The 14,735-nt window shown below is 49.4% G+C and overlaps 2 protein-coding genes across 29 annotated transcripts in view; one reads left to right on the top strand and one right to left on the bottom strand.

Moving 5' to 3' along the window:
• The window catches only part of LOC131514100 (protocadherin gamma-C4), a 177,151-nt gene extending 172,346 nt beyond the window's left edge, over positions 1-4,805 (top strand). For all 26 annotated transcript variants that reach the window (XM_058733885.1, XM_058733815.1, XM_058733702.1 and 23 more), the window contains one exon: positions 2,767-4,805. In XM_058733885.1, coding sequence (XP_058589868.1) covers positions 2,767-2,993 — 227 coding nt within the window. In that variant the 3' untranslated portion in view covers positions 2,994-4,805. The remainder of the gene's footprint in view (positions 1-2,766) is intronic.
• A 2,294-nt stretch (positions 4,806-7,099) lies between these two features.
• Positions 7,100-14,735, bottom strand: part of DIAPH1 (diaphanous related formin 1) — a 103,549-nt gene continuing 95,913 nt past the window's right edge. For 2 of the 3 annotated variants that reach the window (XM_058733643.1, XM_058733652.1), the window contains one exon: positions 7,100-9,048. In XM_058733643.1, the coding sequence (XP_058589626.1) occupies positions 8,891-9,048 (158 nt within the window). In that variant the 3' untranslated portion in view covers positions 7,100-8,890. Of the gene's footprint in view, positions 9,049-10,478; positions 10,595-14,735 lie in introns of those variants that run through there. The other variant, XM_058733663.1, reaches the window with a different exon arrangement.

Below are 14,735 nucleotides of genomic sequence, written 5' to 3'. Positions count from 1 at the left end.
CTAGTGTCAGCCTTTTTCTGTTATGCCCTGGATTTGCACATCTTCTCTCTCCTGGTCCAGCCCAACCTCAAAGTCCCCCACAGAGCCTGGGCCAGCATCAGGCCTGTGCTTCTGGTGGGAGGTGGCAAGAACTGGCTTTGTCATTTCCACCTCCTTGGGGTGCTCCTTAGAGATCTGGGATGCCGGTGGGATGTGGGTGGGCTTTGCCTCCAGTTACCAAGTCAAGCCCTTTGTGCCCTTCTGTTTCTACCTCCCTTCTCCCTGGTTCTCTCCATTTCTGCGTGCACACACATGCGTGTGCATGCGTGTGTGTGTGTGTTATGTGTATATGTGTATGTATGTATGTGTGTGTCCCCCTCTCTCTCCCTCTCTGGCGCCTCTGAAGTCTCCCCTTTGGCCCCTAAATCACTCTGGAATCCTAGCTCTTTGAAGCAGAATCTAGGCCCCTTCCCCCACCCCTTCATTCCCAGGCTGGAAGAGGGTATGCTGAAGGGGAGGGTGAGCTTGGCTCCATCCTGGAGTTAATTAGGGAAAACGTTGAAAAAGTCAATGGAATGAAAGGGCTGGGGGAGGGGAGCAGTCTGGGGAAAGAGAGAAGGAAGTGGGCAGCTGCTCCCTCCCACCCAGCCTTTCACACACACCCCAAAGCCCTCAAATCCTGGGATTTGGGACTTGAAATGGAGATTGTAGAAACCCGAGCATTGGAGTGAGGAGGCAGAAAGACCCAAGGCTTTTCTCTCTGTTCCCTTCTCCTGTGCCCTTCCCCCTCTTGGGCTGGTTTTTAAAATAGTTCCTGTCTATTTCTCAATCCCTGGTTAGTGTCCCAGGATTAGTCAGCCTCTCCGGCTTTAGTCACCCTCTCTACCCACTCCCAGGGTCTAGCGTAGAGTAAAGGGAGGCTGGGAGGAGAACTCTTGTCAGCTGGGCTGGGGCTTGGCTGGGAATTCCAGGGGCTTTAACCCTCCCACTGCCAGAGGACTCCAGCAGGAGCCCTTGTGAACTCAGGCTGAGTCCGGGAAATTCCTGGTTTTCCTTGCTGCACCCAGGGAGCATGTAGAGTAGAAGTAACAACACACACTGTATGGTGGTGATGATGTGAGCGCTGCACCCAACACTGAGTGAGCCCTTACCAAGTGCCTGTGGACTCATGAAGCACTGTCTCATTTGAGCCTCACAAAAACCCAATGGGATAAGTGATCCTGTGCTTTTCTACCTTCAGTGTGCCTAAAAATCACTGGGAAATCTTGTTAAAATGCAGATTCCAAGTCTCCATTTCTAACAAGCTCTCAGGGTGATGCTAAGCTAGAGCCAGAATACTTCTCTAGACCCCGTTTCTTCTTGTATACAGTAGGAAGTTGGGCTTGGGGTGTTGTCTGATGTTCCATAGCTCTGATACTGTGAACCTCTGTCTACCTTGTACCTAAGATACCTGGTCGCAGAGGATGGGCCAAGTGGGTGATGGGTATTAAGGAGGATACTTGTGATGACCACTGGGTGTTACAGGTCAGTGATGAATCCCTAAATTCTACACCTGAAACTAATGTTAACCATATATGTTAACTAACAAGAATTTAAATAAAAATTTGAAATCCAAAAGAGAAACAATAGATATCTGGTCCCGGAATCATCTTTTTAGCCTCCTAGAACATGGCTCATTTTGTCTTCTGTCCTCCTCCTTTATCCTCAGAGTGATAAGATCCAACCTGATGGTGGTAGTGGTGACTCTCTCTACAGTATATGTTGAGATACACTTAGCCACCCTGCTTTAACCTGTGATGGCTGGTGTGGCTTTGAGTTAGTCTTTTACCTTCTCTGAGCCTTGCTTTCCTCATATATAAAGTAAGGATAAATACCATACCTCACTGGGTTGTCTCATTGAGGTGAAAGCCATCATGCACGTGCAGTATCTAGCAGAGTACTTGGCACAGAATAGTTGACACTAGTCAACTCCTGTCGCTGTTATGAAATGAATACCTGCAAAGCCCCCTGACCCCCTGCTAACAACAGAACTGCTGAGTGCCCCCACTCTGTGGGCACCGGCTGGTGAAGGATAGGAGGACACACAGGCCCTAGTTGCAGCCCTCCAGGAGACCACAGTCTAGTGTGGAGACCAGAGAGGCTCCCGTGAGAAGGGTTAGGGCAAGGACTGGAGAGCTTTTATTTATGCCCTGAAAAATAACAGCATGTTTCAGGCCCTACATAATCTTGGTTAGTCTTCAGCCAAACCAGAAGAGTTAGTTGTTATTTTTACCCCTTTTCATAGATCAGGAGACATAGGGATTGCCCCCAATTGGTTAGTAGGTAAAAGAGCTAGGAATCAAACCCAGCTGGTCTCACTCCAGAGCCACTTACCTCTGCCTCTTTGTTAGAGGGTATTAGAGGGTATTTATCAAAAGGTGTTTATCCCCCTTTGATAGAGATGATATTCCAAGGGCTCATTGTGGTCAGGGCTGGGCGCTCTGCCCATTAACTGGTTGTGCTATAAAAGAGGGACCCTGGGGCGCCTGGGTGGCGCAGTCGGTTAAGCGTCCGACTTCAGCCAGGTCACGATCTCGTGGTCCGTGAGTTCGAGCCCCGCGTCAGGCTCTGGGCTGATGGCTCGGAGCCTGGAGCCTGTTTCCGATTCTGTGTCTCCCTCTCTCTCTGCCCCTCCCCCGTTCATGCTCTGTCTCTCTCTGTCCCAAAAATAAATAAAAAATGTTGAAAAAAAAAAAAAAAAAAGAGGGACCCAGAGTTTAGCTCTTCACCTTCCTCTCTCTCTTGCAGAAGCTGCTGATGGGGGCTCCACCCTGGGAGGGGGCGCTGGCACCATGGGCCTGAGTGCCCGCTACGGGCCCCAGTTTACCCTGCAGCACGTGCCGGACTACCGCCAGAACGTCTACATCCCCGGCAGTAATGCCACACTGACCAACGCGGCTGGCAAGCGAGATGGCAAGGCCCCCACCGGTGGCAATGGCAACAAGAAGAAGTCAGGCAAAAAAGAGAAGAAGTAACGTGGAGGCCAGGCCAAGAGCCATGGGGCAACTTCCCTCCCCAACCAGCCCAGCCTCTCCGTATCTGTACCCAGGCCTCATATTTTCAGGGCTCACCCCCAGATACTGGTAGGGGTCCAGGCCATGCTCCCTTTGAGAAACAGAAACAAGTGCCCAGTCAACACCCCCCTCTCTGCCCCCAAGGGATTGAATATGCAAAAGGGAGTTCTGGGAACCCCCATCCAGTCAATTGCTGTGCCCATGGGGGTAGTGGGGTTAGTGTAGACACCATTTATCACACCCCCTTTAGTTACAGCTGAACTTTGCCATCTTCCAAATTCAATCAGGCCCATCCACAATTCCCTGCCTTGCTCCTGTCACCCCACCCCCTCAGCAGCTCCTCTTTCTTGAATAAGGTGGTTGGGGTGTTGAGGTACCTGGTGACCTAAAAAGGCTCGTAGTTCTGAAGAGTTGGAAGGGCGTCATAACCTCTTGGCCTCTCCAGTTCTCAGACTGCCCCCAAAGCATGGTTTGGTGCCCGTCCCTTCATCTCCTTCCAGAGCCCAAGACCAAGCTCAAGTTTTGGCAGACATGGTCACCATTGCCATGGTACTGACGCTTGCTGGATTTAGGGAGGGCACTTTGCTACCGTGCCTCTTCCCAGCGCCCTTGGGACCAGTCTTTTGTTCTGTTTTTCATTGTTTGATGTTCCCGCTGCATGCCGTGACTTCCCCCTCTCCAAACAAGAGACTTCATTGCATGTTCCAAGACAGTATGGGGTGGTAAGATAAAGAAGGGAAGGGTGTGGATATAGGGGATGGACAAAGCTTGACTTGCCAGTTATCAGGATCTTGCAGAAGGCTCTGTGTCCCCAGGGTACTGGCCAGATCCCCAATTCCAGCCATAAACCAAGTACCAGGCTGGACTCTCGTTTGCCACATTCAAGGCTTGCTCACTCACCTCAGGCAGTGAGCTTTGGGCTGAGCTATTAGCACCAATGGATTTAAACTGGCATTATAGTCAAAGGAAGGTCTGAGGACGTTTGGGACCAGGTCCCCTGGAGAGGTCAGAGGGCCCTCTGTGGGTGCTGGGTACTCCAGAGGTGCCACAGGTAGAAGAATCAGTGTGGCCCTAGCAGTGAGGCAGGGCCAGCTAGGTGGTTCTTGGTCCCTGGGTTGGGGAGGCATGGAGCTACAGCAGGGACCAGGTGGACAGAAAGTCTTAGCCTAGGATCCGGGCTTCTCCACAGGGCCCCTGCACTCCTCCAGCCTCTCTTCCTTCATCTTGCCAGGTGCCATTTCTTCTCCGTGAAGGCCAATGCCCAGCCCCCCCCCCCCCCCCCCCCCAGTCTGCTCCCTAGTGGCCAGAGCCTGGTTAAAGTCCCCCAGTGCCTCCTTGTGCATAGACCTTTCTCTGCCCATCCCCTTCTGCCCACCCCCTCCCCCAGGCCCGTACCTCCGTACCTCCAGTGGGGCTGCGCAAGAACCCCACCCCAACCCTTACCGTAGTGTAGAGCCCCCTCCCTCTTTCGGCTGGTGTAGAATAGCCAATAGTGTAGTGCGGTGTGCTTTTCCGTGATGGCGGGTGGGCAGAGGGCTCTGCGCAGCCATCTGTCGTTGAATCCACCTGCAGCGGCCCGTGCTGTGTTTTGTGCTGTGTCCATGCGCTGCGGCGACCCCGTCCCCTGTACTGACTCCTATAAGTGCTTCTCTTCGCATAGTCATGTAGCTCCCCACCCACTCCGCTTCCTGTGTCTCACGCAAGTTTTATACTCTAATATTTATATGGCTTTTTTTCTTTGAAAAAAAAAAAATTAAAAGGTTTCTTCTGAAAGGTTGAACGGTTCTGTGTAAGAGATGGAGGCTCCTAGCATTTGTGGATGAAGTGCTAAGAGGTGTATGCCGGAAGAAAGGCGGGATCGCGAGGCTATTGTATTTGCATCTTGGTTTTGTGTCGCTGCCCTTGAGTGTGTGTGTGACAGTCAAATGTGGCTGTGTGTGCTTGCAATACTGTTGTGCATATGTAACAGTATACAATCGACTGTAATTGCGCTTGTGGATCGGTATACCGTTGTGTGTAATCGTTTTATGGGTCTGTTGAGGAGGGGGATCTCTGAGCGCTGCATGGCGCTGTGCAGTTGAGCGTGCAATTGTATGCTTGTGGCTCTCTCTCCCTTAAGGTTCTAAGCACCAGTCTCCCGGCAGAAGAGGAGACTCCAGAGCGGGGGAGGACTGTGTTGGCAACGGCTACAGAGCTGGAAATCGGGTGGTGGACATTTCCTTAGTTTCCCCCTCTTCCCTGCTAAAATTAACACCCCACAGTGCCTTTGTGGGCTCCTTCCTAGGAGGGTGGATTCTCCTTTGACCACTCCCCTCCACCCTGGCTGCCTAGTGGCTTTGGGAACACCGTGCAAGAGGGCAGGCTACATATAGCCTGGGCCTTGGTTCACCCATCTGGAAGTCACCTTCCCACTCTCTGTGGCAAAGCCAAGGAAAGTAGAAGGTTCATCACTTTGTTGCTGGGGATGGTGTGGGGTGCCCTGTGTCAAGGGGATTGAAGAGTGGGTATACAGGATAGATTGTCGGTAGACCCAGACTATTTTCCCTTGTTCCTCTTCTCCCTCTCTCCTTGCTTTTCCATTCACTTCTCACCCCTCCTCCCCTCCCCTCTTCCTCAGTCCGCCTCCTTGGAACACAGTGGGAATTGGAGGTTGTCCTCTGCAGGAAGTACAGAGGAGAGAAGACAGGGTGCAGAGGAATGACAAACACAGACCCACTGGGGTTATCTGGGGGATCCGGGAAGGCATGCCTAACTGCAGGGTGGAAGGAGGCAGTCTGTGGGCTTCCTATGCGCATCCTCCCAGAGCCGGGTCATGTTTTGCCAGCTCCTGAAGTCGGTTGTCACGGAAACCAAGCCTTCCAACTAAGCATCTGGAGGCGACCTTCTTGTGTGGGAGGAAGGGTGGTGTGGACGGTTTCTGAGATGGAATTGGGGTTTTGTTTCTGAGAGCTGGGTTGCAGAGGGCGGGGTGCTGGCTGCCTGGGTTCTATTCCAGGCACGGCAGTAGATTGGCAGTGTGTGTGAGCAGCTGTGGTTGGTCCCCTAATTGGTATGTGTGCCTGTAAAGCTCTGAAACAGAAACGCGTGGCTTCTGGCGGGGGGGGGGGGGGGGGGGGGGGGGGGAGGAGGCAGGCAACCTACACCCACATCCCCAGCCATACCGGGGAGGCAGCTGGCCCAGGCTCCAGGGCTATTTAAAAGGCTTTTATTTCCAGTTCTAGAGCCTGCCGGAATGGGTTTGTGGTCCTCTTCAAGCCCCTCATTGTCTATTCTGGGTCTTTTCATAGCTTGTAAGGTTCCTTTGTGTAGGTTACAGTGTGCTCAAGTATGGCTCTGAGCTGCAAGTCACGTGGAGCATGACCTCTGCTTTCTCACCTCTGCTGGCAGGCTCAGGTTTCTGTCCCCCTCTTCCCCCACATAAATTTCTCTAATCTGCAGTGTGGTTGGTCTGTGGCCACCAAGGCCGGGGGGGTGGGGAGGCAGGGAGACATGAAGAGGGGAGATGGGAGAATCTTCCCTCAGCAAAAGAAACACAGGTACTGCCAGGACCTAGTAGTTCTTGACATGTGGGGATGCTAGGAGGTGAGGAACTAGAACTGAGTTCAAGAAAAGGGTTCCTGGGGCGCCTGGGTGGCTCAGTCGGTTAAGCGTCCGACTTCAGCTCAGGTCACGATCTCGCGGTCTGCGAGTTCGAGCCCCGCGTCAGGCTCTGGGCTGATGGCTCAGAGCCTGGAGCCTGCTTCCGATTCTGTGTCTCCCTCTCTCTCTGCCCCTCCCCCGTTCATGCTGTGTCTCTCTCTGTCTCAAAAATAAATAAACGTTAAAAAAAATTAAAAAAAAAAAAAAAAAAAAAAAAAAAAAAAAAAAAAAAGAAAAGGGTTCCAAACCAGGCTGCCAAAATAGAACTGGGGCCCTATTCATTTGTAAGATGCAAATGTAAGGGCAGAAGCCTAAGCATGGTGTCTGTCTGGCACATGTTAGGCACCTTAAGCTTTTTGACAATGATCTGTCAGATCAACCAGGGATTTGGAAAATAGCTTAAAGTCACAAAGGAGGAGGTAAGGTAGTACTGTTTCAATGCTTTATTAACAGTTGGAAACAAACCCAACAAACTGGAGGTGATGACATCCCAGAAGCCCAAGAGGCAAGGGAAACAGGTTGGCATTTTGTCTTTTTAAATTTTTTATTAAATGCATCTTAGCAAAAGTAGATTAAAAAAGAAAGGGTCAAAGCCCCAGATGTCAGCAGGGAAGAGGAGGGGACCCAGGGGAGCAGCCTCCCCCCTACTCAAAGGAGATGCTGTTGCCCCTTCACACAGACAGCTGTAGCAAACGGAACCTTTGTTCCTGGCCTGAAGGCCTCCCTGTAGGAAGCCTCAGGTCTCCTGTGTTCCCCCCTTTGCTCCAACAACTTTAATTCTGGGTCAAGCCTGAGCAGTGTCATTCTCTCTCCTACCTGGGGGTGGAAGCTAAAAGCAAAGGAGGGCAAAGTGTCACCCTGAGCCAGAGAATCTGAGCTTCCTGGAGCTAAGGCCTCTGAACAGTCTGGCCTGCCCACTGTTCATAAGGGAGCAGGGGGACGCTGTGTGGCAACACTACTCACTTGCCCAGTGTCCAGTTAGCATTTGCACATTTGGCTTGATAAATATATTAAATTTTTATTAAAAACTCTGTGGTCTCAGAGCTCCCACCACTGAGGCCTGGTCCACCTCTACCAGAGAAGAGCTCCTCCTGCCCCAGAACTAGATGATGGGAGAGAAAATCTGCACTGGACTTTAAGGGCCCAGAAGGCTTTAGGGTGGAGGTGGAGGTCCAGGGTGTTGTTCAGGACTCAGGCCTGTGGGGAGAAACCCCAGGGACACCAGGACCTGCCATCAAAATCTCTTACATTATGGAGGGGAAAGGGGGAAGGGATAGTTATTCTCTTAAAAAAAAATCTCATATAAAAATAGATCCATTTGCAAAACAATTTCTCAGCCAGGAGGCTCCACCTCCCATTTCCTTGGAGACAGAGGGTGAGGTGTTGGGATGGTCACAATAAAGCCCATACTCCAGAGGAGATGCACCAAAGCTCCGGGGAAGATGTGAGGAGAGACCATGGCTCAGTAGCCTGGGGCAGGTATAGAGGGTTCACAGAGGCAGGGTCATAAAACATGGCAGCAGGCTGGGGACAGGTCCCACAATGTCTCTATATCCTGCCTGCCCACAGGCTCTGGCCTAGGCCATCGTGGAACAGATCAAGTGGTCCAGGTCCTTTTTGTTTTGGGAGGCCCTTCCCAGGAAGGTTTGGGGAGGGTGGGGTTTGCCTCCCCACTTCTCTGGGCATGGCTCCCAGTGTCACACCACTAGTAATAAATAACAGTAACCGGGAGAGGGAAGAGCAGAGCAGAGGTGACAGCGATGAAACGAGGGATACGGCCTAAAGGTTCACAAGCCCCATGCTGTTCTCAGGGCTAGAGAAACCACAAAAGAAAAGCACGAACCCAGCAAGATTGACCAAAGTGAAAGCCTACTGGAAAGGCAGGGGTTGAGAAAGCAGGTGGGGCCTGGTCTGAGACAAGGCCTCAGAGTGACAGAAGACTGCTGGGGTTAAGGCAGCAAACACAGAGCCTGCTTTGGTAATACAACAGCCAGGGCGGGCTGGGCTCAGGCCTCCCCACACTGCCTTTTCCTACTGGCCTCCAGGCAGCTGAAGCTGTGTGTGATGTACAGAGAGCAGCAGGCCAGAGAGTAAGACAGGGTCAAGGTAGTGGGAGCAGCCACCCCAGAGGAATATTTCCGTGACCCTTTAGGCACATGCTGCAGGGCAAGACAGTCTGGGGCTCCACTAAGGAAGCTGCTGGGGCCATAAGACACAGCTTAGCTTGCACGGCCAACCAGCTCCTTGGGTTCTTCAAGGATTGTGGGGACTCCCTCATTGTTCTTGGCAACCTTAGGAGGAACAGTAGTCATGGCATCATCCTTGGTCAGCTCCGAGGCTAGCAGAGATGTGACTGCACACCCAGCCTTCCTGTTGGCTGCAAAGAAAAGACATGAGAGATCTTGTCCACAGAAGGCCCAATTTCTAATCCCTTTCAAACTCTGTAGCAGACATTCCGCCCAAAGCCATGCAAATGTGGCTGCACAGTCTGGTTCAGAAGGCCCTTCTTTGAAAGAAAGAGGGGCAGAGACCTGACAACATGTGGAATATACTTCCTAGGTGTAGAGAGCATGTGGTGCAGGCTTTCCGGTGTGAAAACTGTACACAGGTTTGAATATAGCTAGACAGAAAAAATGTGATTCAGGCTTGTTAGGTAAAACTTAAAGAGGAATGAAGTGCCCAAAATCTGTTTTCTCATCATAGAGCTGTTGGAATTAAATAGACTCAGGCTTAGTAAAGAGTAGTAGTTTTGTTTTCTTGGCTGTTTTCAGGAATCTCCTAGGCCAAAACCATTTCAAGTCAGACCTGGGGAGGCCTGTCCAACCACAGGAAGGCCTTCAGTAGGCTGCTGGGGGCAACTCCCACAAAGCGGAGCAGCAGCCACGCGTTGACGTCAAGTGCACGTCACACTCCCATGTGTACCCCTACCCCCCTTCCCTCTCCCCATGCCCACATGCCCAGCTCTTCCCCACCTCTTCAGGAGTAGCAGCTGGGAGACAAATGCCAAGGGCCCTACAAGGTATGTATGTCGGGGTAGGGGTGAGTGGGTAATGAAAGGTATGTCAGCAAAGGCAGAGCTGCAGTCAGGGATGGTGAGGACAGGCTCCTACAAAGAAATCTCATTCCAATGTGTTAAGGGATGGTGACGCTCCAGTTGTAATCTTAGAGAAGAACCAATTAAGCCATGAGCTTCTGTTCTCACTGCTGGGAGCCATCCCTAAGACTGTCACAATTTATGGAATGCAGATTTATGGCCCCAGTATCTTCATTCAACACAAAGGCAGTTCCTTGGGACCATGCCCATCTCATGTTCTCTGCTTCTTCCCATGCCCTACAAAACAGCACAGAAAGACCACATGTACACAAAGAGCTGCCTGCCTGGGTCAAAGAAGATTGCCAGGGGCTGGGGGAATGACTGCCAGTGGGGATGGGGGGGTTCTTTCTGGGGTGGTAAAAATGTTTTGGAATTAGTGGTTGCACAAACTTAAAAATACACTGAAACCACTGGATTGTAGACTTTAAAAGGGTGAATTCTAAGCATTTGATTTATATCTAAAAAAACCCAGCTTTTGCTGGGTCATGGGAAAGATGAGTGGAGAAAGCAGTACCTCAGCCTTACAGAAGCAAGAACAGCTTGCTAAATGATGAGGGCAGCTCTGGGACAGGCGCAGGAATGAAGAGGTCCAGAGGAAGCAGTGAACAAAGCGCCCATAACACCTTTGCCTTGTTTGGACCAGCAAAAAGCTTTAGGCAGCGCAGAAGCCAAACGGGGAAGGCCCACCCTTTCATTAGAGAGCCAGCACTGCTGTGTTCACACAACAGAGGCCACCCCTAGGTCAGGGAGCACACTGCATGCCCACAGGTTACCAGTGTATAGTTCTCCTCCTCCTCCAACTCCTCCTGCCAGGGGCACAATGGACTGTCTAACAAGAGGAGAAAGAAGAGTGAAGGCCCTGACTGAGAGGTACAAGGGCTCACCCTCTGGTTCCAGGTGGAAGGTATGTGACCTATACTCCAGGTGTTCCACACAGGCCACTACTTTGACTATAAACATGTGCTACCACCTCAGTGACTGGGGTGGGGACAGTGTGACTAGGGAAGTCTACATGTATGTGCTTCTTTGCCTCAGCCCCACTTAGTTTCTGCTCTTCTCTAAATTTATTCCCTTCTCTAGGACCCTACTTCTCATGTCCAGAAAGGCAATGGCTTGATGTCACTCAAGTGTGCCTGTGTATTTATCCTCTAGCAGTTGAGAAAATATTGCCAACTATTTGTGTGTGACTAAAGAAATGCGTTTGTGTTGAAATAATTTGACTCCAGACCCCAGAGGGAAAAGAATACTGGGTCTGCAGGGAGACCTGTCCTGGGCAACATGGGAAAAGTCTGGTTTCTTCCTCTAAACTAACTTGATACCAGTTGTACCTAATCAAGCAGTGTTTCTAGGTTTTCTAGATTCCAAAAGATTCTGATGCTTTACAGGTTTCACAAAAACTAAGAGTGGATGGTAGGTGGGGGGAAGACCAAAACTTCCCTTAAAAAAATTTTTTTTTAGTGTTTGTTTTTGAGAGAGAGCGCACATGAGCGGGTGAGGGGCAGAGAGAGAGGGAGACAGAATCCGAAGCAGGCTCCAGGCTGAGCTGTTAGCACAGAGCCCGACATGGGGCCCAAACTCATGGACCGTGAGATCATGACTTGAGTTGAAGTATGACACTTAACCAACTGAGCCACCCAGGTGCCCCCAAAACTTCCCTTTTAAGCCTAGAAAGTTAAGTACACAGGGATGTGGCCTAAGATGTGGCCTTTCTCAGAAATGAGAAAGCTCTTATTGGAACTGGAAAGAGTATCAACAGAACTCAAGAATTCTGGCTTCTACTCTGTCTTCGGGGCCACAATTATACTCAACAGTTTGAACAATTAAGAAAAAGTGAGCTTTCCCCTCCTTTCCCTACCTTGAGTACTTGAGACTATTGACAAGTAGCCATAGAAGCAGATACATAATTTGACTATATTAGATCAAGGAGGATTATTAACTCAGAATAGTCTCACAGCCTGTGGGGAAAAGGGAACAATGTTGAGACTTTGGTCAAAGGTCTCTGAAGACAGATTCCTAGAAGTTCAGGTGGGCTAAGATAAAAACATCAGCAAAATCCACCAAGCATATTATAACTAGAAAAAGGTCAATGATTTGGAAAAAAGACATTTACATTTATAAAATGCAGGCTAGAAATGCTACTGAAAAGGAAGTGTTCTTGTTAATAAGCTTCCTTGGAGGAGAGGAAACTAGGACAGATGAGATAGTCATTACTGTCCTAAAAGAACTCATTACTGTCTAAAACTTGCCTAATTATAATACCTGTCCTATTTTTACAAAAGCAGAGGGAGAATAAGTGGTCATGTAGGAAATACTCTTAACCTTCTATAGACACGTAGACATCAGAAAACTCCCTGAAGCAACGGTACCATGTCCAGTGCTCTCTGCCAGAAGGTATGAAAGAATACTCTGGCCTACACAGAGGGGTCACTGTCCTCTCCGGTCCATCAAGTAGGCTTAGTGGAAATAGCCCTGGACTTGGAATCACAAAAGGGAGCTACAGTTCTAGCTCTAGCTCTTCAGATCTGGGAGAGGAAGAGCTTATCTGGGTCTTAATTATTTTCATCTATGAGGAGGTCAGATGCTAATCACTAAGGTCTTTAGAGGCTCTCCTGACTCTAAGGTTCTATTAGTGTAGGTGGAGGTTAGAGGGAAGGAAAGGAAAAGAAAGATGAATTTCTTCCTTGATTTTTATCCCAGTGGGCAGATGGCCTGTATATAAGAGGCCACAATTCAGACATGGAGATAAAGTTGAGTCATTAAAACCACACGCTGACTCAATCGTCAGCCTGAAATAGTAGCTGTAATACAATCACATGGATTCTTCCCTTTGACACTCAAACCATTGTTCTCCCACACCCTGCAGATCACAGCAGTTTACATGTCACTTTTAATGAACCAGCCCTGATAGTAACTCTCCTTTTCTAACTCAATGGTCCTTTGTATACTTTGTACTCAGTATACACTCCCTCGGGTCTCCAGAGACGGGAAGATTTTTTTTTTAAAACATTCCTTTAAATACTAAGGAAAAGGCCAGGGTCTTTGAGGCTGGGACAGCTGGGACTGAGGAGGCCTGTGAGGCAGATCTGCTTGACAGGGCTTCAGTTTTTTGGCTCAAAGCAATTGATCACAAGGGATAGAGGAGGCCAAGCAAGGAATGGACCAGCTAAGTGCAGGAGCCACTGAAGGAAACCTGTAGCCACCAGGGCCTATTTTATAGTTTGAGAATGGGGCCTTCTGAGTCCAGCCTCTTTTATGTCTTCTCTTATTCTTTTGTCCAATGACAACAGGATTATTAAAGCTGGAAAGGACCCAAGAGACCATTTTAGTCCAGCTCAAGAAGAAACAGAATCCCCTACAATTGTCCAAGGTACATAGCATCAGAGTTACTTGACTCTGGGTCTTTTGATTTCTACCTAGTCTGATGCTGGTCACACTCTACTGTGATAGAACCTTTACAGCTAGTGTGAGGCCAGATCACTTTAGAGGACATGAATGCACTGTCTAAGCAGGATACCAGAGTAAGTCAAAGTGTCTCCCCTAAGAGATTCTTCTAGACACCCAGAGCCCAGGAAGATTAGGTTACAGGATGGAACCAATTTAAAAATCATGTAGTTCTCTGCTGCACTATCTCCTAGTATCATTCTCCTATTCCTTCTTACCCTGGGAAAATAGCATTTTGACTAATTTGGATCCTCTGCTGAAAGGTTATGTTCCAATAAAATCCCTGCTTCCTCTGCCTGTGAGTCCTGGTTTCCTACTTGGGAAGAAATAGAGAATGGGGCCTCCCCCACAGAGGGAAGACATTGATGTCTGGCTGCCTGTGTACAGGAAGCATCTGGCATTCTAGTATAGTTTCAGAGGAAGAGGCTTAAAGAGGGAATTCCCCACCAAAAATCTGATGCAGGTTGGCATTTAGCTGAGAGAGTCAACAGTGAGATGCAATGTACTTTCTTTTGGCTAGAAATACCTAATGTAAGGCCACATCACCTTATATGGTGAGTAGAGAACAATGTCACAAGAACCTGTAAAAACTAAACAAAATAAATACTACCAGCTGCACTCTCTACTCAAACACTGATCTGTAAGACTAAACGTACCCAGGAAGTTCTAAGTCCATCATAATCACCTATTCTTGCACTAGAGAACCTCTTCTCAAAGGATGCCAAGACTTGTAAATGAGGGATTGTCCTATTTAGGGAAGGTTCAGAGGTTGTACAGAAGAGCCCTCAGAAGGGAATTTCCCTTTGGGAATTCAGAGTATGGGCAAAAATAGGCAGCAACCTTTGGGCCAGGACACTAAGTTTATGGCAGCTAGCATGCTCTATACCCTTCGTCCCAGGGTCCCCTTTCCAGGCTATGATAGGTACTTTAAGCCCTACAGATACCTCTGTGTTAACAGCTAAGCGCTGGCCAAAGCAAGCTGTACACCTCCTCCTTACGATAACCTTAAAGCGCTTTCAAACAGACCTACAGAATATACCAGCCAGGGAATAGGAAACACATCTTTAACTCTCTCAAAAATAGAAACCCTTGATGACTGCCTTTTCTGTTATTCCCACCCTCAACCTAGGAAAAAAGCCATCACTCCTAGTCCCAAAGGGCCTTCGCCAGACCCAATGGTGCAAGTCAGCCCTGCATGACGGACGGTGTTGGCTCTACCTTCTCGTGGACTAGTCTCTTAGCCACTGTGCGCTTCCCTCCAAGGAAGCTTATCTACCGATCCTTCCCCCATACGAATGCCTGGATCATCTGTCCTCCTGTCCTCGTAATTCTTCTTAGAGGCTCTGGTTCAACTTAATCCACTTATATCTTCTGAGGGTTGTGGGGGAGTAAATAGGGAACACAAAGGCAGTGGAAGCTAACTCACCCAAGGAAAGGTAGTTGTCAGAGACAGTTCTTCCAATGGATTGCTCCTCTTTATTATTACATGTGAGGATAATGATGCCTAACCTTCTCTGTCTTTTCTGCTT

The sequence above is a fragment of the Neofelis nebulosa genome, chromosome 1 (assembly GCF_028018385.1).
Source record: "Neofelis nebulosa isolate mNeoNeb1 chromosome 1, mNeoNeb1.pri, whole genome shotgun sequence".
NCBI lineage: Eukaryota > Metazoa > Chordata > Mammalia > Carnivora > Felidae > Neofelis > Neofelis nebulosa.
The sequence above is the reverse complement of the archived record's forward strand: the minus strand, read 5'-3'. Positions and strand labels throughout refer to the sequence as shown.